Genomic DNA, 26121 nt, shown 5'->3' with positions numbered 1-26121 from the left:
ACTACCACAAATAGGCCTGTACTTTGTTATATGCCTGCCCATGCCTAATTGCAAATATCATGTTTTGTTATGCTATGTAAGAAAAAATAAAACAATATGGCAAGGGCGGGGGAAAGTATACCTGTGGATTGTTCAAGATTACAACAGATTCAAATTATTCACAATGTTGCTGCTCCAAATATAATGGGTAAAATTTGGACTGCAAGGGGACACAGTTGAAATTCTCAGTTTACCACCTTGTCTAAATCCTTGGTGAGCAAGAAACGTCATCGATTTTGTGACGTTTGAAGCCTTTCAGGCAGCAACCGATCAAGGAAAAAAAGCCAGCAGGCAGCAATGAGTGATGGTGGAACACGAAAGTAGTCGAGGCATTTGTGGAAACAGGAAGCAACGAGGGAAAAGCAAAGGATTAAGTCAGGCCGTTCGGGCGTCAGAAGACACACCTTGTTGAATGTTTTTATACCATGAACTATAATCGCAAACACTTTTTACATTATGGAGGACTTTTGGCGCTCTCCAGTGAACTCGGAAGCAAGTCTACATTGAGCGTTGAGTCGTTCGAATTGACGCACAAATGAGAGACGGTGGGGGTTTCATAAGGGGCAGCTACGCAATCTTGGCGATTGTTAGCTTGCTAGCAACATGATCTGTTGTCATTTGTTTAGAAAATAACATACGTCATTTTGAAAGTGTTGATTATCTAGCTAGAAGGAGCGAACCAATGTTTTGCGAATTCCATTCTCATATTTGCTATAATTAAATCAACATGACTTTCCCTCAAAGAAACATTCCTAACCGTTAGCTTCTAGATAGCTAGCTCACCACTGTCAATAACCAGCTACTGTAGCATGGAGGGAGAGATGCAAGTGTTACCATCGGATCACTGTTGCATAATAACAAATCGGTGTTGTATCTGTAAATCGCATCCATCTCTACCGTGTCGCAAATCGACTTTTGACACCTTCGTTCAGTGCGCTGACATAATGGACGTAATTTGATTGACCGATAAAATAAAAGGCATTTCAAGACGAGATGGAGTCTAACCCCTTAATAAGTGGTAAGTGTTTACACTGAATTTATGTACATTGAATGTAGTCAGGGAAAACATTTCCGTGCTAGTCTCGACTATCATGTATATTTGTTTATGTTCATCTTGTGCTAGCTAAAAATAGAAAGGTTTGGCCTTCAATTCATAATCGGACTAGGATGTTGCCAGTGACTAGATTGCTACTAGCCATGTGGATATTGAACTAGCCTCTGGCTAAATGTAGTGTCGCAACAGGTGTTTTACAGCATTTTATTATAGTCACAATCATTTGTAGGTTCAGCCATTGGTGATTTTGAAAGCAAGTATTCAATCTTCATGAACTACAGTACAAGCTGTAACGTTAGTATAAAGATGATTTACTCACAAGAGATACAGTTTGCTCCCCATTCCAAGAACAAGAATGTAAAACCACACTTTCTGTAAGATTAGTTTACTATGAAGAGTAGACCATCATGTAAGCAAGAATTGGTGCATTATTCCAAGGTGAATTTCACGGTGTATTTTCGCATGCAAGTAGCATTTGATTTCTATATAGCCTTGGCCTAACTGTTGTGAGTTGAAACTGTAGGCTAGTTTGTATATAGGTCATTATGCAGTACTAAACAAATCATAAGTATTCTCCAAAAATGAAGGTGTAAACTTGATCAAGAAAATGTATGTGTACAGTACATGAAACATGCTCCCCCTCTTGCCTTACCTCACAGCCTAAAGGTCACCCATACGGTTTCTCTGTGGTGCACTTCACAGAATTATTGCCGCTGCCTTCTCCAGCCCAGTTTATTGAAGGTCTGTACCTGCTAACAACCACAAAAGCAACATCACACAGCTTCCCAGGACTTCTCACACTCAAGGTCCTGTTCCCATTAGATCTACCATCCAAACCAGTGTCTTACTGGACTACACAATTATACCTCAGTACTAAGTGTTGTTATTTATGCCTTTGTTTTTCAGTACATTCATTTACTACAATGGCATTAGTCGTCTCATGCTTGTAGCGAAGCTAAAGTCTTGATAGATGGCTAATACCACTTTTCAAAATGGAGACACCCTTTGATGCATTGTCCTCCTGAAGGATGGTCATATGGGTGGCATGAAGCCCTCGCAAATCATAGTTCGCCTATAAAATATTGCGTTGGTAATTGTTCTTCTGTCAGTTTTGAATGAATGGAGATTCAGATTGATAGATTTTAGTTTAATCTCTATGTACAATGCTGCTGCTTTGTCCTGATGAGGTCAATGCAGTTCATTCATTTAGGTGTATAAATCATCTCAGACCTTTTTGTCTGTGAATAATAATTTTCTATTGAAGTTGAGGCTCACTCCATGCATAGGTTTACCTCTGAGGCAATAATGTTTGACAGTGAAAACAGATTTACAACAACTCTTTGTCAGTTCCGCTAATATTTATTTGGCCATTTAATTTATGATGCATTGTACACTGTTTAGCTGAACATTACAAAATGTGCACATTACTCAATCTTCTATCCCAGCGCTCACCCAAAAACCTAGTGAGTGACATGTTCAGAGTGCGCCTTAAGGAAGCTGGGAAACAGTTACTTTGAAGCTAGGCCTATATTCTTTCCTCCTTCACATGAGCTAAAGGACTTGTAACTTTGTTATTCAAAATCATGTTGACAGTAATGATGCATCCTTACACTCTAGTACTTGCCTAACTAGGCTACACTCACATATGTTCATGTTAGACTTTGTTGTTTCCCTCCCCTAGTTACCATTAATGAAAGGCTTTTTACCATGGTGATAGTTTCCAAGGTGTTTGATAGGAGTTATGTAATTGAAAAAAAAATGGTAATACGGTAAATTTGCATGCCCAACATGTCCTTCCTTAACTACTAATGCACTTCCTTTCTTTCTGTGGCCTGTTGTTCGCCAGTAGCTCTTCGTTTACTGTCTTTTATTCTGTAATTAGACCTGGCTACTATCTGTCAACTACTACACTACCCACTTTATTGAAAAACTACACTACTACACTACCCACTTTATTGAAATACTACACTACTACACTACCCACTTTATTGAAATACTACACTACCCACTTTATTGAAATACCACACTACCCAGTGTATTGAAATACTACACTACCCAGTGTATTGAAATACTACACTACCCAGTGTATTGAAATACTACACTACCCAGTGTATTGAAATACTACACTACCCAGTGTATTGAAATACTACACTAACTAGTGTATTGAAAAAACTACATTACCCAGTGTATTGAAATACTACACTACCCACTCTATGGAAATACTACACTACCCAGAAACAACTGTATTGAAATACTACACTACTACTCTCTTCACGGTAATGAAATGAGCAATGCCAAATAAAGATTCTCTTTTATGTTAGTAGGGATTGAACTTAAAATACTGAATGTTGTTAAACCCTAATAAGGGGAATGGGTAGGCAACATTAAACCCACTATTTAAAATAATCAGTTTTGTACACCATGATCACAGATAGGGTTGCAAAGGGTCGGAAACTTTCCGGTAAATTTCTGGAATTTTTCCGGAAATTTTCCATGGGAAGTTAAGCCTGGGAATTTGGGGAATTTTGCTTTAATTCATCAAAGTTAGCTTATAACAGTGAACCTTTTTTGTGGGATACACAAGGCAATTCTAGGTCTTGTGGCATATTTTGGTTAAACTATCCCCAATTCAATGGAATTGCAACCCTCTGCATGCGCAGTGCATTCTTCCATCACATGTGCAGTGTACTCTTCCATCACATGTACAGCTGATTCTCAAGATCTTGCACACTAATGAGATGCTATTGAGCCCACACTACTACACTGTCTGAGCCAAGGACTACATGCTTTCTGGTAAGTTTTGATTACAGTACTGGGTGGGGTGAATATGTTTTAAATGACATGCATGATTTTTTTGTTAACTAGTAAATAGTAGCCTACAGCAAAGTGTGTTTAAATCATTTCTAACTCATTTCTGCTAGTTTGTTTTTGCTACCATCTGGGTTTTAGCTTGCTTGAGTCTGCTAACTGAGGAGTGTTAATTCACCTGTTTCCACACGTTTCATTTTAAAACACTTATCTTACAAAATGACGTGTTTAATCTAACTGCTTAACTTTTTATCTGTACATGGAATTGTATTTAACTTTTTTTTTACTATTTATTTTTCACATTTTTACAGGAAAATGCCACGGGCACTATCTGATGTGTGGAGACTTTTTACTGCAGCTAATGTAGAAGGAAAAGCTGTGTAGATTTGCAAATAATGTTCCAAATCATATGTGAAGAATGCATCAAAGGTGCAGAATCATCTGGCCAAGTGCATAAAGTTCCCTCAGCACTCACAACAAGCAACATCTGACAAAAGTCCCTCTACTTCTATTCGAGGTGAAAATGATGAATCCGACACCTTATCGATAGCAACAGCTCATGGTCCTCCTGGAATCAGAAGTTTTTTTGACTCAATGGAGGAACGTAGTCAGAGAAATGCTGATGTATGTCTTGCTCGAGCTGTGTATGCAACTGGTTCACCACTGATGCTCACAGGCAATGTGTATTGGAAGAGATTTCTGAATGTTCTTTGCCCAGCATACACCCCTCCAACTAGACATGCTTTATCGACTAATTTGCTGGATGCAGAGTTCAACAGAGTTCAAGTGAAGGTCAAGCAAATCATAGAAAAAGCAGACTGTATTGCAATCATCTCTGATGGGTGGTCGAATGTTTGTGGGCAAGGAATAATGAACTACATCATCTCCACCCCTCAACCAGTATTCTACAAGAGCACAGACACAAGGGACAACAGACACACCGGTCTCTACATTGCAGATGAGCTGAAGGCAGCCTTCCCTGTAGCTCAGTTGGTAGAGCATGGTGTTTGCAACGCCAGGGTTGTGGGTTCGATTACCACGGGGGGCCAGCACAGAAAAGAAATTGTATGAAATGTATGCATTCACTACTGTAAGTCGCTCTGGATAAGAGCGTCTGCTAAATGACTAAAATGTAAATGTAATCAATGACCTTGGACCACAGAAGGTATTTGCGATGGTGACAGACAATGCTGCGAACATGAAGGCTGCTTGGTCTAAAGTGGAGGAGTCCTGCCCTCACATCACACCCACTGGCTGTGCTGCTCATGCATTGAATCTGCTCCTCAAGGACATCATGGCACTGAAAACAATGGATACACTCTACAAGAGAGCCAAGGAAATGGTTAGGTATGTGAAGGGTCATAGCAGCAATCTACCTCACCAAGCAAAGTGAGAAGAATAAGAGCACCACATTGAAGCTGCCCAGCAACGCCCGCTGGGGTGGTGTTATCATCATGTTTGACAGTCTTCTGGAGGGGAAGGAGTCTCTCCAAGAAATGGCCATATCACAGTCTGCCGATATGGACAGCCCCATCAAGAGGATCCTCCTGGATGATGTATTTTGGGAGAGAGTGGTAAGCAGCCTGAAACTCCTGAAACCTGTAGCAGTAGCCATTACACGGATTGAGAGAGACAATGCCATCATATCTGATGTTCTTGCAGATGTAAGAGAAGAGATCTGTACTGCCAGATCTGTACTGCCAGCAGAGGAAATTGCAGTTCTGAAATACATCAAAAAGCGTGAAGACTTCTGCCTGAAGCCCATACACGCCGCAGTGTACATGTTGGACCCCAAGTATGCTGGCAAGAGCATCCTGTCTGGTGCAGAGATCAGCGAGGCCTATGGTGTCATCACTACTGTGTCTCGCCACCTTGGCCTGGATGAGGGCAAGGTTCTTGGCAGTCTGGCGAAGTACGCTTCCAAGCAAGGGCTTTGGGATGGAGATGCAATATGGCAGTCGTGCCAACATATCTCATCAGCCACCTTGTGGAAGGGACTTTGTGGATCTGAGGCTCTTTCCCCTGTTGCCTCCATCATCCTTCAAATCCCACCAACATCAGCCGCCTAAGAGCGCAACTGGTTCTTGTTTGGGAGCACACACACCAAAGCACGCAACAGGCTGACCAATACAAGGGTTGAAAAATTGGTGGCCATCTGGGCAAATTTGAGGCTTTTTGAGCCTGACAATGAGCCATCCTCAACAAGGTTGGAAAGTGACAGTGAAGATGAGTCCTCAGTCTGACGTTCAAGAGGTGGACATTGAGGAGGTCCAGGGAGAAGACATGGAAGCTTGAGAGGAAGACAAACAAAGCTTTAGTTTCTAGACTATCATTTTACAGATTCAAATTCAAATCAAATGTATTTATATAGCCCTTCTTACATCAGCTGATATCTCAAAGTGCTGTACAGAAACCCAGCCTAAAACCCCAAACAGCAAGCAATGCAGGTGTAGCACAATATACGGTGAGGGGGAAAAGGTATTTGATCCCCTGCTGATTTTGTATGTTTGCCCACTGACAAAGAAATGATCAGTCTATAATTTTAATGGTAGGTTTATTTGAACAGTGAGAAACAGAATAACAACAGAAAAATCCAGAAAAACGTATGTCAAAAATGTTATAAATTGATTTGCATTTTAATGAGGGATATAAGTATTTGACCCCCTCTCTTAAAGGGAGTGCTCCTAATCTCAACTTGTTACCTGTATAAAAGACACCTGTCCACAGAAGCAATCAATCAATCAGATTCCAAACTCTCCACCATGGCCAAGACCAAAGAGCTCTCCAAGGATATCGGGGACAAGATTGTAGACCTACACAAGGCTGGAATGGGCTACAAGACCATCGCCAAGCAGCTTGGTGAGAAGGTGACAACAGTTGGTGTGATTAATCTCAAATGGAAGAAACGCAAAGTAACTGTTAATCTCCCTCGGCCTGGGGCTCCATGCAAGATCTCACCTCGTGGAGTTGCAATGATCATGAGAACGGTGAGGAATCAGCCCAGAACTACACGGGAGGATCTTGTCAATGATCTCAAGGCAGCTGGGACCATAATCACCAAGAAAACAATTGGTAACACACTATGCTGTGAAGGACTGAAATCCTGCAGCGCCCGCAAGGTCCCCCTGCTCAAGAAAGCACATATACATGCCCGTCTGAAGTTTGCCAATGAACACCTGAATGATTCAGAGGACAACTGGGTGAAAGTGTTGTGGTCAGATGAGACCAAAATGGAGCTCTTTGGCATCAACAACTTGCCGTGTTTGGAGGAGGAAGAATGCTGCCTATGACCCCAAGAACACCATTCCCACCGTCAAACATGGAGGTGGAAACATTATGCTTTGGGGGTGTTTTTCTGCTAAGGGGACAGGACAACTTCACCGCATCAAAGGGACGATGGACGGGGCCATGTACCGTCAAATCTTTGGTGAGAACCTCCTTCCCTCAGCCAGGGCATTGAAAATGGGCCGTGGATGGGTATTCCAGCATGACAATGACCCAAAACACACGGCCAAGGCAACAAAGGAGTGGCTCAAGAAGAAGCACATTAAGGTCCTGGAGTGGCCTAGCCAGTCTCCAGACCTTAATTCCATAGAAAATCTGTGGAGGGAGCTGAAGGTTCGAGTTGCCAAACGTCAGCCTCGAAACCTTAATGACTTGGAGAAGATCTGCAAAGAGGAGTGGGACAAAATCCCTCCTGAGATGTGTGCAAACCTGGTGGCCAACTACAAGAAACGTCTGACCTCTGTGATTGCCAACAAGGGTTTTGCCACCAAGTACTAAGTCATGTTTTGCAGAGGGGTCAAATACTTATTTCCCTCATTAAAATGCAAATAGTTTTCTAACATTTTTGACATGCGTTTTTTCGGGATTTTTTTGTTGTTATTCTGTCTCTCACTGTTCAAATAAACCTACCATTAAAATTATAGACTGATCATTTCTTTGTCAGTGGGCAAACGTCCAAAATCAGCAGGGGATCAAATACTTTTTTCCCTCACTGTATGTTGAAAACCTTTTTGGGAGATGCGATGGATCATTGGGGATCATTCAATATTCCCTTTCTTTTGTTGTTCAGTGAAATCGTCCCATGTGAGGAATCAACTCATTTAATTAAATTTGAATTTGTAAATAAATTGTTTTCAAAAAAAATTCTATTGGAATGATTTAATTAATTGCAATTATGTCTACTTATGATAAGGTAAAAGGTTTATGTTTCTGTCTCCATATGATATGGTAAATATGTCCAATGCAAAAAACATCTACATTTTAAATGGTATTAATATTAGTTTGCATACATTTCTGTTAATTCCCATATATTCCCGTTAATTCCCTTGGAAGGTTTCCACCTGAATATTCTCCAAAATGTGCAACCGTAGTCACAGATCTGAAAACTAACAAATCAACATGACAAAATATTTTCCTTTTCTAGAAATGTTTCCCAAACACTGGCACAAATGAGTAGCCCCTAATCTAAATTCAGTAGCTAGCCATGGCACAAATTAGGTGGCCCTAATCTTAACTCAGTAGCTAGACTAGCTGCTGTATCTAAATGAGGCTGTGAGAGCTCATTCAGATGTTGTCTGTTATGTATCGTTGCTGCAAGGCAGTCTCACTCATGTTTCTGATTTGTTCCCCCTGCAGCCATGGACCCGTCCATCACGTTGTGGCAGTTCCTGCTGCATCTCCTCGAGGACGACAGCCATAGGCACCTCATCTCCTGGACCTCTGGGGATGGGGAGTTCAAGCTGCTGGACGCAGAGGAGGTGGCACGCCTCTGGGGGCTCCGCAAGAACAAGACCAACATGAATTACGATAAACTAAGCAGGGCGCTCCGATACTACTATGATAAGGTATCCTTGCTGCTTATTGTTTGGTATGAGACTTTTCAAGTATTTATGAGATGTTTGATGCACTGAGTGAAGCTATAACATTAATCACATTTGTTGATTTTCTGTCCACAAACAATGAGCTCAGCATTGTGTTCAGGTGTAAATTCACAACTCAAAGCAGAAAAGGCTGTTACAGATCATGTATGTGTAGCAATATGCTGGTAGCAGCCCAGTAGGTGTAAGCTTACTTCTTTCAGCTAGATATTTTGTTGAGGTAATTGTTTTTGTTTTTTCAGTATGGTTTATTGCAATTGTCTGTTAATTCAGTGTAATCCTTTATAGAATATCATCAAGAAGGTGAGTGGGCAGAAGTTTGTCTACAAGTTTGTGGCCCACCCTGACCCTTCATCAGTAGACTGTGTCAGAGGCGGTGAGGATTCTCAGCAACAGGAGAATCTTGATTCAGCGGGCCAAACCAAGTCCCCAGGAGGGGGGTCTTCTAACTGCCCCTCCAAGAACCTGCTGATGCAGCGGTCCTCTCCAGTCTCTGTCCAGCGTAGCTCTCGCAACGACTACATGAAGTCAGGGCTCTACTCCACCTTCACAATCCAGTCCCTCCAAGCCCCCTGCAGGACCTCTCCACAGCCTATAAAGACTGAGCTGCTGAATCAGGACTCTTCCCCCAGACCCCACAGCGCTGACCAGACACTGCGGGAGGTGAGGGCCCATGACGAGGACCTCTCCATTTTAACCATGGTCATTACTACTAAATATACTTTTTTTAACGTTATTGGTGTTGATGAAATGTCAAATGTGTGATTGAAGTGACTATTGCATGGTTCAGACTACTACAAGTGTTATCTGTCTGTCAGGTGTGTCTGGATGGCCAGAGCTCCTCCGTGCAGGGCTGTGGCAGCGTAGAGAGTAGCCTGCAGGTCACACTGACTCATCCCTCGCCCTGTGCCACGCCTGCCCTCAGCCCCCAGACCTTGTCAGTGTCAAACACAGGCAGCTCGGTAAGACACTCAGAAGTCACAATATGTCCTCTTTTTGTCAAAGATTCTGTTGATCCATATGTTAACATTTGTGCTTAAAAATCTTTTATACAAAGTGCACCCAAATGCCCTGTTTGAACCCTGTTGACTCAAATGTTTCTCACGGATTCTGATTCTGGATGCTATGGTGTGCAAATCTAATGTTTCTCTTTAAATACTGTTTTGAACGTCCAGAAGTCTCAGCCACAGAAGACCCAGATCCTATGCGACCCTCCTCAGATCTATCTGACCAGTGTGTCGGACCCTGGCTCCCTCACTCCTCTGACCCTGACCCCTGTTGCTGCACCTGGGGCCCCGGGGGAGTGTGTGGTGAACCAGCCTCAGGGCCACCCTGTCTTTGTGGTCATCAAGCCCTCACCTGTGGTGCACTCCAAAGAGCAAAACCTCACGTCTGAAGAGGACCTGGTGGAGATCATGAGCTTAGAGGAGAAACATGTTGTAGAGGTGATTGAGAAGAGAACACACAAGAGCAAATTACATGTTTCATCGTTCCATGGTTTTATATGGACCTTTCTCCTCTTCTAGGTTCCTGAATCTGCATTGGGACCAAGGGAACCTAAAACCCCCCTCTCCATTGATGTCCTCCCACCCTGTGTGGAACCAGTGGGCCAGCCTGTTGGGGAAGGGGAGGAAGAAGGCAAAGATGAGGCCCATTTACCAGGCAAGTCATACATACCACACACATCTCACACAATATGATGTCCACATATTTGTAGCTATACTGTATACTTTAGATGTGTGGTATTATACAACAGATGGGTCTAATCCTCAGTGCTGATTGGTTAAAACTGCATTCCAGCCAGTGTCTATTCCACAAGTTACACTCGTGTCAATATATCCTCCAAACACTGGCCTCTCACTTAAACATGACACTGTTCTTATTACTGGGTTTATATTCCTGTAAAGACGGGTATGCCTACTGTTCCCTCATTCTTGGTCCTTCCTCCCCCTCAGAAAATTCCATGACTCCAGCAGTTGCTCTTCAAGCGGCTACTCTTCCAGCCTGGTCGCCCCAGGAAGTACAACCCCCGAAAGCCAAGAAGCCCAAAGTCCTAGAACTGCCCTCTTCCTCAACCCTCCTACCCCCTGGTCTGTCACTGGATCAGGTCAATGCTGCCGTCAACAGCCTCCTGGCCCCTGGAAGTGCCACCAACACTCTGACTCCTACAGTGTTCACCTCCCATTCTCTGGTAAGTGACATGCATACATCTCAGTGCCACATAAAAATAAATTAAACTGTCACACTTCCTGGCGCCTCATTTAACAAATGTCGGTGTATTAGTGTGTTTTCAACTTTCCAAACGCCTTTCTACCCTCACCAAATTATTATTATACATGATTTATCAAGACCATAATGTATTTTGTTTGATATGATATGAATGCAATAATTAAAATAGTTTCCGTGTTAAACTGGCTAATAATCATACATTTTCTATATTTTTGTGCTCTGTCCCTTAGACTCCGGTATTACTGACACCAAGTCCTCTCCCCTCCACCATCCACTTCTGGAGCACACTCAGTCCCATTGCTCCCCGGAGCCCGGCCAAGCTCTCCTTTCAGGTATGTCCTTCCTGTCCTGTCCCTGCTGCTGCCTGGCAGAGGGCACTAGAGCAGGCCATCTGGCCGTCCTGATCTCATCTACATCACTAACAGAAGTATAGAGAGATGGGTTGGATTATAAATGCTTTTAGATTTACCTAATGCCATATAATGTTGGTCACAACTTACTAGTGCTGAGCGATATGTCGTTAATTTTCAGTTTCTTAAACAAGTAATTGACACGTCTGTTAAATTATTTGAATTCCTTTTTTTTTTTTTCTCTCTCTGAGCTCGATGTGCAGTTTCTGTAGAGATAAATCAGATCTAGCCTGAACTGTGCGATGTAGTAGGGAGTTTTAGTTTCCAAAAGGCCTATATTCTACATAGTTTAGCGCAGAAAACATGCTAATTAAGTGCAGTGACCATAATCCATTGCGCGCCCGCATACTTGTCCGGTCTGTGTGGAGCAGACAGGGAGACTGACTGAGAGAAGAGAGCTTGTGTTCAAGAGGGATAGAAAGCAGTGCTTTGCGAGCCTGAAAATACATGATCTAAGTCCAGGGCCTCCAATCTTTTCTAGAACGAGCTACTTTAAAAAAATATATATATATGTTTTTTTATAAAGCTTTCAAATGGACACGTTCTTCTCCTCTCCTCTACCCTGCAACTTTTCCCGATGTCCTTGGTGTGCAAGACATGTTTTCTGTCAATATACCTGGTAAAATAATGGTTAATAAACAGTATTTGGCGTGACAGGCCCTAATAAAATTGTCTTTTGTACAGTATTTTCCTGAATTCTGTTTTCTCTGTAAAAAAATTCCTGGATTTATTTTGTATTTTTAAAATGTTTTTCACTCTCAATATTACAATTATTCATAGAGAAACAACAAAAATTAGGTTCGGAGTGCATGTCAATGCTTAAATCACATCAGAAGAACATAATAATATGGAATTCCCCTTTAATTGCATCTAGCAAGAGAGGAATGTGTCAGTCTAGCGATGTTTCTGCTGTTAGGACTACTGCTCCAGCACATGTCATGGCACAGTTTGTAAAACAATGGCCACCCAATTGATACAGGTCATCATGGTATAGTTCTGTCAGGTAGGCCTAATTATTTGCAGTTAACATTTAATTGAGAAGGTTTTTGGGAAATTCTTTGTCTACCCACATGGCGGTTATCATTAGCATCAATCAATGGCTACATATAGAGTGATAAACAAACGGTGCACCAAATAGACAGACATAGGCAAAAGTGCTGGAAATGTGTTGGCAGAGGTTGTTACATTTGTAGTGGCTAACCAGGTTGTTACATTTGTAGTGGCTAACCAGGTTGTTACCATTGTAGTGGCTAACCAGGGGTGAGATAATGTCAATGTGGCTTTGATTGGATAGTAGCCGGGAGATTTATGTTTTTGACAGTTTGCGATGGAACAAATGAAGAAATGCATGTACTTTCAGAATTGCTTGGCGAGCCACTCGTCTCGTGGGCGAGCCACTCGTGGGCGAGCCACTGGTAGCTCGGGATCTACCTGTGGAGACCCCTGATCTAAGTTGTTGATAGTTGGTATTCAGCAGTCATAAAAGTATACCTTATTTACTTTGAAGAACTATTCAAATTGTAATTTTTGTCAGACAGCATTGGCTGCAGCTCTATAGATATGAGATGATGACTCGGAATTAAATAAAAAAGTTGTAAAATAAAACAAATATTTTTTGATTAAAGTAATGTGAATAAATGATGGTTAATAAGTGAATAGCAGTAATGGGCATTCACTACCATCATGGGACTTGTATTAATTGTTTTATTCTGTGGTGTTACAGCATTCAATATAATTCATAGTGCATTTAAAGCTGCAATATGAAACTTTTGGGGCGAGCCGACCAAATTCCCATAGAAATGTGAGTTATAGATCAGTCATTCTTATTGAAAGAAAGTCTAAGAAGCGGTAGATCTGTTCTATGTGCATTATTTATATTCTTCACGTTCTTAAATTTTATTTTTGCGTCTTTTACTTTCGGTTTTGTACACCAGCTGGAAATACAATATTTTGGGTTATGGGAAAGATATTTCACAGCGGTTTAGAGGTATGTACACTTAGGTGCAATGATTATCTACACGAGCTTGTTTTGTCACAAACTGAAATTAAGCTTAACTATTAACATTTTAGCAACCAGGAAATGGTTGCTAATGTCTAAAATTGTCGAAATCGAAAACCGACCACAAATCACTAATTGCTCAGCACTACTACTTGCGTATGTACAGCACCAGTCTAAAGTTTGGACACACCTACTCATTCAAGGGTTTTTCTTTACTTTTACTATTTTCTACATTGTAGCATAATAGTGACGACATCAAAACTATAAAATAACACACATGGAATCATGTAGTAGCCAAAAAAGTGTTAAACAAATCAAAATCAAGCCACCCTTTGCCTTGATGACAGCTTTGCACACTCTTGGCATTCTCTCAACCAGCTTCACCTGGAATGCTTTTCCAACAGTCTTGAAGGAGTTCCCACATATGCTGAGCACTTGTTGGCTGGTTTTCCTTCACTCTGCGGTCCAACTCATCCCAAACCATCTCAATTGGGTTGAGGTCGGGTGATTGTGGAGGCCAGGTGATCTGATGCATCACTCTCCTTCTTGGTCAAATAGCCCTTACACAGCCTGGAGGTGTGTTGGGTCATTATCCTGTTGAAAAACAAATGATAGTCCCACTAAGCGCAAACCAGATGGGATGTCGTATCGCTGCAGAATGCTGTGGTAGCCATGCTGGTTAAGTGTGCCTTGAATTCTAAATGAATCACAGACTGTGTCACCAGCAAAGCACCATCACACCTCCTCCTCCATGCTTCACGGTGGGAACTACACATGCGGAGATCATCCGTTCACCTATTCTGCGTCTCACAAAGACGCGCCGGTTGGAACCAAAAATCTCCAATTTGGACAAAGGACAGATTTCCACCGGTATAATGTCCATTGCTCGTGTTTCTTGGCCCAAGCAAGTCTCTCCTTCTTATTGGTGTCCTTTTAGTAGTGGTTTCTTTGCAGCAATTTGACCATGAAGGCCTGATTTAACGCAGTCTCCTCTGAGCAGTTGACGTTGATGTCTGTTACTTGAACTCCCTGAAGCATTTATTTGGGCTGCAATTTCGGATGCTGGTTCTTGCCATAATATGGACTTGGTCTTTTACCAAATAGGGATATCTTCTGTATTACATCTGTATACCACCCCTACCTTGTCACAACACAACTGATTAGCTCAAACACATTAAGAAGGAAAGAAACACCATATATTAACTTTTAACAAGGCAGACCTGTTAATTGAAATGCATTCCAGGTGACTACCTCATGAAGCTGGTTGAGAGAATGCCAAGAGTGTGCAAAGTTGTCATCAAGGCAAAGGGTGGCTACCTTGAAGAATCTCAAATATAAAATATATTTTGATTTAACACTTATTTTGGTTACTACATGATTCCATATGTTATTTCATAGTTTTAATGTCTTCACTATTATTCTACAATGTAATAACAAAGAAAAACCCTTGAATGAGTAGGTGTGTCCAAACTTTTGACTGGTACTGTATGTAGGTTGAGGTTCATTATGATTACTGCATTTAATAGAAAATACTTTAACCTCCCTCTACTGGTTAACAATCATACTACAACATCTTACACCGTCCCAGTGCTGGACCACAACTTCTCATTTATTACATAGTTGAGCCTTTTAACACAACAAATGGGGAACAGGATGTAGCTACTCTAGATGTTACTAATCAGCTGTTCTTGATTGTTTTAGTTCCCCTCCAATGGAAGCAATCATATCCATATCCCTGCCTTGAGTGTGGACGGCCTGTCTACTCCTGTAGTGCTGTCGCCAGGCCCACAGAAACCATGAGAGTCCTGGAGTCCTTCCACAGTCCTGTGGACATTGATTCCCCAGTTCAGCCTATGGGACAGAAGGTACACTCCATGACCAAACCAAGTACTCCAAGCCAGAGTGCACTCATGAGTGGAGATCTAGTGTCCGGAGTGCTGTTGAATGAATGATTTTTTTAGCAGTTGGAATCTGCATTCAAAGAACCTCATGACGGGCTAGCCCAGCGGTTCTGGATCAAGGCCAAGAGGTGGTGTTGGCAACTTTGAAACTTAGAGGGGCTACTTTTTTTTTTCTTTTTTGTTGTTGACAGATAAGGAATTTTTGGTGCGTCTCTCTTTGTCGGTTCATATTTTTGCCTCAATTTTAAATTGATATATTTTCCTGTTTTATAATTCCCCCCGTGACAGGGCACTTGACTTTATAGATTAAACTTTTTCCATGAAAGCATTATGGTAGTGCTTGCCCATTGTTTTACATGTAATTGGTTTCTTATTCTCTAGTACTTTTCAAATGACCAGTTACATGAAGAAGAGATGGTACCACCTGTAGTGGTACCATCCAGAGTGTTTTACTTTGAGATGAACTTGGAAGGCATGTTGATGCTTGATGCTGTTTTTTTAAAGAAGCCAAGTCATGTGAACATTTTATAATCATGGTAAAGAAATGGCGCTTACCATTGATAAGCTCATGGCTGGATTGGAACTTTTATTCTGGAAAAGTCAAGCTTTTTTAATTTTTAACATGAGAACTAGTGGATGTGTTTTAATGATTCAGATGAATACATTAAAATGTATTGTTTATTTTGATGGAGAATCAGGTGTGATCACGTTCTATTGTTATGTGAATTTGATAGTCGGTCATGTTCACTGTCCATTCCAGGTTTTCTTTTAGGTTTAATTACTAGTTAATTATTTTGATGGCAAGATGGAACATTGGTTCTGGAGTATCATGTGAAACTTCACCAAAGACCAGCTGCATTGATTAAATCCTATGTCATTTTAGAGATGCAGTGGTAGCCTTCATTCATGCAAGGGCTATAACACCTTATAATGCTACCAAAATCACACACAGAAGAACCAGTTTACTTTCAAAATGGATTTAGAAAAGACAAGGTTTGCTAACATAATTGTATATAATCATTATGCGACATGGTTGAAGACCAAGTATGACTTACAATAGATCAGGTTATCATAGAAAATAAAATGGTTAAGCTTTCGATCATCTTTGATTTAATTTAGTTTTTACTGAAAACAACTTGGTCGATTTATAGAGATATTTGTCCACTGGCCATTTACATTTTACATTAGCAAACAATTGGAAATGTTGACACAATTATTTTTAATTTATTCAGACAATGCTTATAGCAAAAAGCTTAAAAAGCTTTGTTGGTTGATTAGCAATTGGTGTCCAACAATTATTTTTGTACATTAAAAGAGTACATATTTTACTCTTAAGAGTTGATTTTATAAAGTTCTGACTCATGACATTGTTAGCTCAGCTTGCTCCTAGTTAAAGGAGATGCATTAGTATCCTTAACAACAGTCCAGCTTCACACCAAATAGCCTTTCCAAATATACTTACTGTACCATCTAATGAAGTGGCGTTGTCCTTCTAGAGTCAGTGGACTACAGTAACACGTTATTGGCAGGGCTCTTTTGGTCTGTTACTGTACTGGAGTCTATAATGTATATCTGAATTCATTAATAATATCTGAATTCATTTAATCATCTTTTGTAGTTTGAGAGCTTGTAATTATTGTCTAATCGGGGGCTTATTCAGGACAAATGAGGCTTTTTTTTAATTTATTTTTTTGTGTTATGTCTACGGACAATATCTGAAATTGTATTTAATGAGGGGATTCAATCAAAACACATCTAGTTGCAATTGGTATTTAATTTGTAATGTTAGATTGGGATATTTTAAATCATAATTGTAATGTGTATCTAAAAATTGTTTTAAAAAATAGGAGTGCCTCAAGAATAAGGTATTGAACCCAACTGTTAACCAGTTAGTGTTTTGGTTGAACCCTCTCCCCAGAATGTAATGTGTGTCTCTTCAATCACTGCTCTGTGACTGTTTGTTTCTCTGTGAGCCTGTCTAACCTCTGGTTTTAGTTACAGGTGCCCAGCAGATCCGAGGAAATAGGCTTTATACGATTACTAAGCGACCTTTAGAAATGATGTCACATCTGCCCACTCAAAAGCACTTCAAAATAATCCTAGTGGATGTTTGGCTATTCTAAGTACCCGCTTCACTCTCTTACCCTACTTCTAGTCATGTAAAGACTGTTGGCCAGTGATTTCATGCATAGCACTTTACCTTGAACTTAACTTCACAATGTCAAAACCCTCTTTGAGGGACTGACTTTTTTCTACTTCATTCCTAGTCACAATTGGCAAAACAATTAGCTAGTATTGGAACAGTGTGTGCCACTCTCATCAAATCAGTTACCCTTCACTGTTTGGCATTCATACACGTGATCAGTCATTCATACACGTAATCAGTCACTAACGCCGATGTCATGGTGGTACACTTACCACAAGAATATGCCTTTTTATTATCCATCATGACATGGGTCTAAAAGTCATTTCTAACGCTGATCACACTATTGCAACTGAACGGTTACAAACAACAGTTCTAAATATACATGCAATCTATTCTATGACAATGCGCTTAGCAATGCCTTGTTGGCTAGACTGTCTTTTTGTGCAGAGTGTATTTAACAACAAAATTGTAACATCATGGAAACAAGAAGATTATAAATGCCTCTGTATATTTTAAAATCCTACGCCCCAGTCTGTAGCTTTATACATCTCAGGCTGTGTTCTGTTCATGATATTGCTGTCTTTTAATAGTCGTGTGTTAATATTATTCGATTGTATTACCTGGGACTTAAAATGTACTAACTAATTTTAATTCAAAAACTATAGTTTTGATAGTTTGTGTGTAATATTATGTCTCCGTGGTGTAGCTCCAGTACCTTGTTGATACTTCTGCCTGTGTATTGCTACCGTACTGGTGAAACATCCTGCTCTAGCCTAGCATGTTTGTGTTGTGTTGGCAATTGAATGAAATGTGTTTACTATTGACCAGTCACTTTTATGACATGAATGTTGATGGATTGCTCAAATACCTGGCCTATTTCTCAGTTTGACAGCTGGGGGATTTCCCCAGACCCATGGGCTGACAGTTTAAAGCAGACGGAGCAACGGTGATGGGATAGTGATGTCATAGGTTTGTGAGGGATAAATGGCAGCATTTTACAGAAGAGAGAGACTGCTACTGAAAGATTATGTTTGCTCAGTGTTGGGGCAAAAGCCTTTTGATAAAGAAGTTGTCCTTTTTGGTCACAAATGAAAACTATTCTTGGAAATACAAGCCTAAATGATATACCTAAGAATACAGTATGTTTGTCTGCATATGAATAATTGTCTATACAGAAATGTATTGCTTTTGTAAATGTGTTATTGCAGTTTTATCACGTAGATACAGCGCTCTGCTACGTCTTCTATGATAAGAGGATCTGACTGTTGTTTGCTGGAGTTTATTCTACTGCATATATGGACATAAGCCTTGTAATGTGCTGTAAATATGTTCTAAAGGCATCCATGTTTAAGCTCTTTTCAGATATGGATAACATGAAAATACTCACTTGATCCTTTCTTCATCCCAGTTTTCAGATGGCACATGACCCACTGGGCACAAACCTCAGTTCAACGTCTAGTTTCGATTTACATTTGGTTGAGTTGTCAACTGATGTGAATTCAACAACCAAAAAAATCACCATGTCATTGGATGTTGGTTAAAAATATAGATTTTTAAATGCCCTTTGACCTTTTGCAAATCCAATCTGTTTTTCACGTTGATTCAACGTCCTCACAATGACGTGGAAACAATGTTGATTCAAACAGTTTTTGCCCAGTGAGGGGGAGGTTGTTCATCATGTGCTTGTCTTAAACATACTGGCCCTCTTTTTCCCAGTTCCATAGTCTACACATTTTAGCGTTTTGCTGTCTCAACTCTCCCGAAAACTGTTCAGAAATCAGTTATTAATGCGAAGCAAGTTTAGCTGAACTAATAAACTATGATATCTATCTAATGTAAATTGGATATAAACGTACCAGGCCATTCTGAACCCTCTTCAGACTGTTAGTAATATACAGCATGTATGAATTTGATCATTCTTTTTTGACTACCATGCAAATGATGTAAGAAATGAATTAGCCAAAGCCTTAAAGTTAAGTTTTCGGACAAATGGAGATGTGGAACATTTGGGTGTTAAGTATCCATTTATGCAAGTGAGGGATTTTTTTTGAAACGGGTGAGATGGATATTGTGAAGAAAAGCCATTTATTGGAACATATTTTCACCCACCAGAAGTGGGAAAAATTATGAGCATCTTGAGTTGCTTAGAAGTTCGATAAACTTCAGTATTTGAGTTCACCACTTCTTTTCACCAGCAAAAGATGTATTGATTGTCTTTTTTCAAAGGAGGGATATTTTACTCTGCTCATGAGCGCTATAGTCTGAATGCCACACAGACACACATTGTCTATCATCTCATTGTAACTTAAATGCTACATGCAGTACATTTTGCGTTTTTTAAGGTTGTATGAAAAATGCAGTTGTGTTTTCAAACGTTCTGTGGCTCTCAACTCTGACCAGAGATTTGAGCTGCATTTTGTTGTCTCTTTTTGAACGTTTCTGAAACATGGATCTACAACCTTGACATGTACTATTGTGTGAGAGCTTTGTCATTGTGTACAGTTTTCTATTCAAGAATGTTTGGGGAAACCTAAAACACTGTATATATGTTTGTGAAAATTGTCGTATCTCTTGCTGAAATAAGTACCAATGTCTTTTGAGGTATTGGCTATTGTTTGTTTCTGTGGCATTTGGTTTCAGATGCCTGTAGCCTTTTCCCTTCCCCATGGGAGTGATTATCTCTGGGGGTTTATTTACAGAGGGGAGGGTTTGCTTTTATTTTTTTGGAAATATCCAAATATATTATATTTACTGGAAGAGAGAGACAAACTATTTTTTATCTACACACTTCAATTTGTTTGTGTAAATGTTATAGATATTATTCTTGTTTTCTAAAAACAGATCTAGAACTAATATTAGGAGTTAATAAAATCCTATTTTGTTCTGTACAAGGTTTTGTTCTTCCTTTCTTTGAAATCACGTTGGTGCTCTCTGTTTCTTTGAAGTGTATTGCAGTTTGAAGTACATCTCAAAAGGTTTATCTTAAATGATGCACAATGCTGAAAGGTGTGTGGAGTGACAGTCATACTAGTATGCCAACACTGAAACTACAGTCAACCAAACAGCATATGATCATATTCAGCACCATGTAGGTTTCTTCTTTCTGAAAGGACAGAAACCAATAATGCCCCAGTTCGGAGATATTCTTGATAGCAAAACTTTACAACAAATGAATAAACATCTCTGAATATCAAAATGCAGCGTCTTAATTTAGAAAACCAACCACAATCATCCTTCCTGTTTTTGGTTGTGATAGCATCAGATGCAACCTGTGAGGGATTTAATATACAGTACTATATCCCTCAAAATATTCCAAAAGCACTCCCTGAAGGAGCTTCCGTCGCTGGTGTCATCATCCCTCTGGGGAGAGCGGGTCCTCCAGGGTACCAGGCTAGGTATTAATTAAAGAGGAAAGGAAGCAGAGGCACAGCAGGACTTCCACACAATGTACTGATTAACCAAACCCCAGAACACTCCCAGAAAATGTTCTTTGATAACACTTGGCTGGAAGTTGAGAGGGAATGATGGACGACTATCTGCTCCATATAGAGGTGGGCGGTGGAGAGCCTTTATTACAGAGGAGTTGATTAGGCGAAGAAAATGAGGCAGACTCCCTGGCCGTCTGCAGGCAGGTTGGGAGACGACTGATGCAGATGGTGAGATAGCTGATCCTTGTCATGGATCACAGAGCTGCCAAACGTTTCATTTCACCAAACTGATGGCCTTGTCTGGGCTCTGCTGCTGTTCAATGTTTATTGCTACATGCCCTCTGACCTCTTGGTAATGACACTTTGGCTTGTCATCAACACTCATTAACTCTTAATTACTCTAATGATCAAAGAGAGAAAAGTCACCTTTATTCGATGAGGTGGCTTTTCAAAACGTATCCTAACCAAGATGACTATCAAACTAAATGACTATTGACATGTGAGGTGCAACCTAATAAAGGCATTATTTTATCAAAGTGCATAAGAAGTGTGTGAGATGTGAGGGAAGACAAGCTGATGGTTGGAAACCCATAGAAAGCTGGTCGTTGGAGCTCGGCCAAGACTAAAAGATTACCATCCCCTCTTCTTGTAAGAGATCTAGGGGTCTTAAAAACCTTTGGGGTAATCTCATCCAAAAGTCCATCCTCCATACAGAGACTTATCTACAGATTCCAAACATAAGAATGACAACATATTGCTGGTACATTCATAAGGGTAGAAACAAACAAGTAACTCATACTTCATTACAGTTTTACCAAGACTTATTTGTCAGTACATACCTGGTAATATGTGAACCATAAAATAGGGTGCAACCTACATAGGTTTCACAACTGAAAAGCAGAGTGAGGGTCTGTGCCAAAGTTACAGTACATTAGTAAGTGACTGGTGCCAACTGCTAACATTAAAACCTATTCCTCTAAAATGACACAGAACGTACTCTGACCTAGATATAATGGTGGGTGGCTATTTAAAATCTCAAATGGTCCCATAAAAATTCATTGAAATGAGCCTCTCTGTGCTCTAACAGTCCCTTTATCCATCAGAAGCAGACTGTATTTCAAACCAGTTCAGCAATTTTGTCTCCTTGAACATATTGAATTGTATTAGCCTATTTTTTAGCACTTTGTCCTTCACTAATGAGTAAGGTGACCACTAAATGCTGTGGGTCAAGACATAGTCCTAAGCATAATATACTGAATACGTACAGTAACACAGAGTGATTGCAGTAGAAAGTTCACAAAATGCTGTGGCACCACTACAGAATTACAGTACAGCATCAGTGAATGTGTTTTCACTCAGTCCTCCTCAGGCGGTGAATAGACAAAGACCACATGATAGAAATCTAGACTACTAAACAGACAGAAAACCTAAGAGCTATAGTCATTTGCATGCTTCTTTCCTGGTTAATGAGAATAAAATTCATATTAATTCATTACATTTCTATAGCGCTTTTCATAGAATCTCAAAGCGCTTCAAGAGCAAAAACCAAACAACCAATATATCATGACAGGTCAACCAATAGAGGCCAAGTCTTTGAAAGCGGCATCCTCCGAAAATAGAGAGGGTCAGTTCATGGCTTGAGTGAAGGGATCTGGACAGAAGATGGTAGATGATGTTGGAGTCTGCTGATGATCTTGTAGGAGGGCAAGTCTGGGAACCATCCTGATTCTTATAGCCACTGGACTTCTCCACTTCCACTCTGTGTAACACCACTTACGTGATGCCTCAGCAGCTCTGGGCGCCAGAAAGATCACCACACAAAGTTCAGAATAGTACCAAGCCAGTCGTCCTCACTACGAGCCCTCTGCCTCACAACTGCTGTATGCCTCCATCTTGCATTCCTCTCATGCTTCAGGCGACTCCTCAAATGATGTTAAACCAGAGGACAAGAGAGAGTGGTGGATGAAAGGAGAGGAGAGGGCAGAATTCAAACACATCAACCGTCTGTTGATGAGTCAGCACTATGCTCTAATTCTGGATCAATATCCTGACCTACAGTAAACAATAACAATTATAATACAACAATAACTAGCTCAACTAGGCAGAAATATACATGACATCACAGGTGAAATCATAAAAATGTTATCAAGAGGAGTTTTGAATTATTACAAGTAAATGTTTATCCCAAATAAAAGACATGAATGTAACATCTTCAGTTAGTTTTCTGGTTTATATAACATATCTTTTATTTCAAATCCAACGAGTTTGATTCCTCTAGCATTCAACATAGTAATGCTATCACTTCTCTGTCTAACTTGTATCATCCTACACTACACTAGAGATACATACAGTGCCTTCAGAAAGTATTCATCCCATGACTTATTCCACATGTTGTTGTGTTACATCCTGAATTCAAAATGGATTAAATTGTTTGCTTTTTCTCACCCATCTACACACAGTACCCCATAATGACAAAGAAAAAACATGTTTTTATACATTTTAGCAAATGTATTTAAAACGAAATACGGAAATATCCCATTTACATAAGTATTCACACCATTGAGTCAAAACTTTGTAGATGTGATTTTGGCAGCGATTACAGCTGTCTTTCTGGGTACATTTCTAAGAGCTTTCCACACCTGGATTGTGCAACATTTTCCCATTATTCTTCAAGCTCTGTCAAATTTGTTGATGATCATCATCGCTAGACAACAATTTTCAAGTCTTGCCATACATTTTCAAGTAGATTTAAGTCATAACTGTAACTCAGCTACTCAGAAACATTCACTGTCTTCTTGGTTAGCAACTCCAGTGTAGATTTGGCCTAGTGTTTTAGGTTATTGTCCTGCTGAAAGGTGAATTCATCTCCCAGTGTCTGTTGAAAAGCAGACTGAACCATATTTTCCTCTAGGATTTTGACTGTTCTTAGCTCCATTCCGTTTATTTTTTATCCTGAAAAACTCCTCAGTCCTTAATGATTACAAACATACCCACAACATGATGCAGCCACCACTATGCTTGAAAATATGGAGACTGGTACTAAGTAATGTATTGGATTGGATTTGCCCCAAACATAACACTTTGCATTCAGGAGAAAAAGGGAATTGCTTTGCCAATTTTGTTTCAGTATGACTTTACTACCTTGTTACAAAAAGGATGTATGTTTTGGAATATTTTTTATTATGTACAGGCTTTCTTCTTTTCACTCTGTCAATTAGGTTAGTATTGAGTAACTAAAATGTTGTTGATCCATCCTCAGTTTTCTCTTACCACAGCCATTAAACTCTGTGACTGTTTTAAAGTCACCATTGGCCTCATTGTGAAATCCCTGATTGGTTTCCTTCCCCTCCGGCAACTGAGTTAGGAAGGATGCCTGTATCTTTGTAGTGACTGGGTGTATTGATACACCATCCAAAGTGTAATTAATAACTTCACCATGCTCAAAGGGATATTCAATGTCTGCTTTAAAAAAAAAAATCCCATCTACCTATAGGTGCCCTTCTGTGCAAGGCATTGGAAAACCTCCCTGGTCTAAACAGCTTCCATATACACTGAGTATACCAAATATTAGGAACACCTTCCTAATATTGAGTTATACCCCCCCGGCCCCCATTTTCCCCTCAGAACAGCCTCAATTTGTCAGGGCATGGACTCTGCAAGGTTTCGAAAGCGTTCCACAGGGATGCTGGCCCATGTTGACTCTAATGCTTTCCACAGTTGTCTCAAGTTGGCTGGATATCCTTTGGGTGGTGGATCACACACAGGAAACTGTTGAGCATGAAAAACCCGGCAGCGTTGCAGTTCTTGACACACTCAAACCGGTGTGCCTGGCACCTACTACCATACCCCATTCAAAAGCATATTTTGTCTTGCCCACTCACCCCCTGAATGGCTCACATAAACAATCCATGTCTCAATTGTCTCAAGGTTTAAAAATGATTATTTAACCTGTCTCCTCCCATCAGCTATGCTGATTAAAGTGGATTAACAGGTGACATCAATAAGGGATCATAGTTTTCACCTGATCAGTCTATGTCATGGAAAGAGCAGGTGTTCCTAATGTTTTGTACACTCAGTGTGTGTCAGTACATACAGTACCTTGTAATACACTACATGGACAAAAGTATATGGACCCCCCTTCAAATTAACGGATTCGGCTATTTCAGCCTCACCCATTGCTGACAGGTGCATAAAATCGAGCACACAGCCATGCAATCTCCAAAGACAAACATTGGCAGAAGAATGGCCTGTGAATTTCAAAGTCATTGGATGCCACCTTTCCAACAAGTCAGTTTGCCAAATTTCTGCCCTGCTAGAGCTGCCCCGGTCAACTGTTAGTGCTGTTATTGTGAAGTGGAAACGTCTTGGAGCAACATCGGCTCAGCAGTGAAGTCGTAGGCTACACCAGCTGACAGAATGGGACCGCTGAGTGCTAAAGTGCGTAGCCGGCGAAAAATGTGTCTGTCCTCGGTTGCAACACTAACTACCGAGTTCCAAACTGCCTCTGGAAGCAACTTCAGCACAAGAACTGTTCGTCGGGAGCTTCATGAAATGGGTTTCCATGGCCGAGCAGCCGCACACAAGCCTAACATGCGCAATGCCTAGCGTCAGCTGGAGTGGTGTAAAGCTCTCCGCCATTAGACTCTGGAACAGTGGAAACGCGTTCTCTGGAGTGATGAATCACTCTTCACCATCTAGCAGTGCGATGGACGAATCTGGGTTTGGTGGATGCCAGGAGAACGCTACCAGCTCCAATGCATAGTGCCAACTGTAAAGTTTGGTGGAGGAGGAATAATGGTCTGGGTTTGTTTTTCATGGTTCGGGCTAGGACCCATTAGTTCCAGTGAAGGGAGATTTTAACTCTACAGCATACAATTACATTCTAGACGATTATGTGCTTCCAACTTTGTGGCAACATTTTGGGGAAGGCCCTTTCTTGTTTCAGCATGACAATGCCCTCGTGCACAAAGAGAGGTCCATACAGAAATAGTTTGTTGAGATCGGTGTGGAAGAACTTGACTGGCCTGCACAGAGCCCTGACCTCAACCCCATCGAACACCTTTGGGATGAATTGGAACACCGACTACGAGCCAGGCCTAATCGCCCAAAATCAGTGCCTGACCTCGCTCATGCTCTTGTGGCTGAATGGAAGCAAGTCCCCGCAGCAATGTTCCAACATCTAGTAGAAAGCGTTCCCAGAAGAGTGGAGGGGGACCAACTCCAT

At 40.7% G+C, this 26121-nt stretch overlaps 1 protein-coding gene across 6 annotated transcripts; it reads left to right on the top strand.

The window, feature by feature from the left end:
* The first annotated feature begins 298 nt into the window (after window positions 1–298).
* On the top strand, window positions 299–20357 carry elk1 (ETS transcription factor ELK1). Of its 6 annotated transcripts, none has more exons than XM_045692977.1 (10): window positions 299–1057; window positions 1796–1834; window positions 8543–8751; window positions 9073–9447; window positions 9603–9746; window positions 9960–10229; window positions 10311–10446; window positions 10740–10975; window positions 11244–11345; window positions 15124–20357. In XM_045692977.1, exons 1-10 carry the CDS (start codon window positions 1033–1035, stop codon window positions 15220–15222), a joined length of 1635 nt encoding a protein of 544 aa, XP_045548933.1. In that variant the 5' UTR covers window positions 299–1032; the 3' UTR covers window positions 15223–20357. The 6 variants fall into 6 exon arrangements, with proteins under 6 accessions (XP_045548933.1, XP_045548932.1, XP_045548934.1 ...); XM_045692976.1 differs by having other exon boundaries at window positions 9073–9486; XM_045692978.1 differs by having other exon boundaries at window positions 1753–1834; window positions 9073–9486.
* Window positions 20358–26121: the final 5764 nt, after the last annotated feature.

The sequence above is a fragment of the Salmo salar genome, chromosome ssa13 (assembly GCF_905237065.1).
Source record: "Salmo salar chromosome ssa13, Ssal_v3.1, whole genome shotgun sequence".
NCBI classification, from domain to species: Eukaryota; Metazoa; Chordata; class Actinopteri; order Salmoniformes; family Salmonidae; genus Salmo; species Salmo salar.
This window is presented reverse-complemented; position numbering and strand designations above follow the sequence as displayed.

Excerpts from the sequence above, each read along its gene's own strand:
- elk1 (XM_045692976.1), top strand. The coding sequence starts at position 1,033 with ATGGAGTCTAACCCCTTAATAAGTG. Across the intron at positions 10,230-10,310 it reads AGGAGAAACATGTTGTAGAG|GTTCCTGAATCTGCATTGGG; the intron begins GTGATTGAGAAG and ends CTCCTCTTCTAG. Across the intron at positions 10,976-11,243 it reads TGTTCACCTCCCATTCTCTG|ACTCCGGTATTACTGACACC; the intron begins GTAAGTGACATG and ends TCTGTCCCTTAG.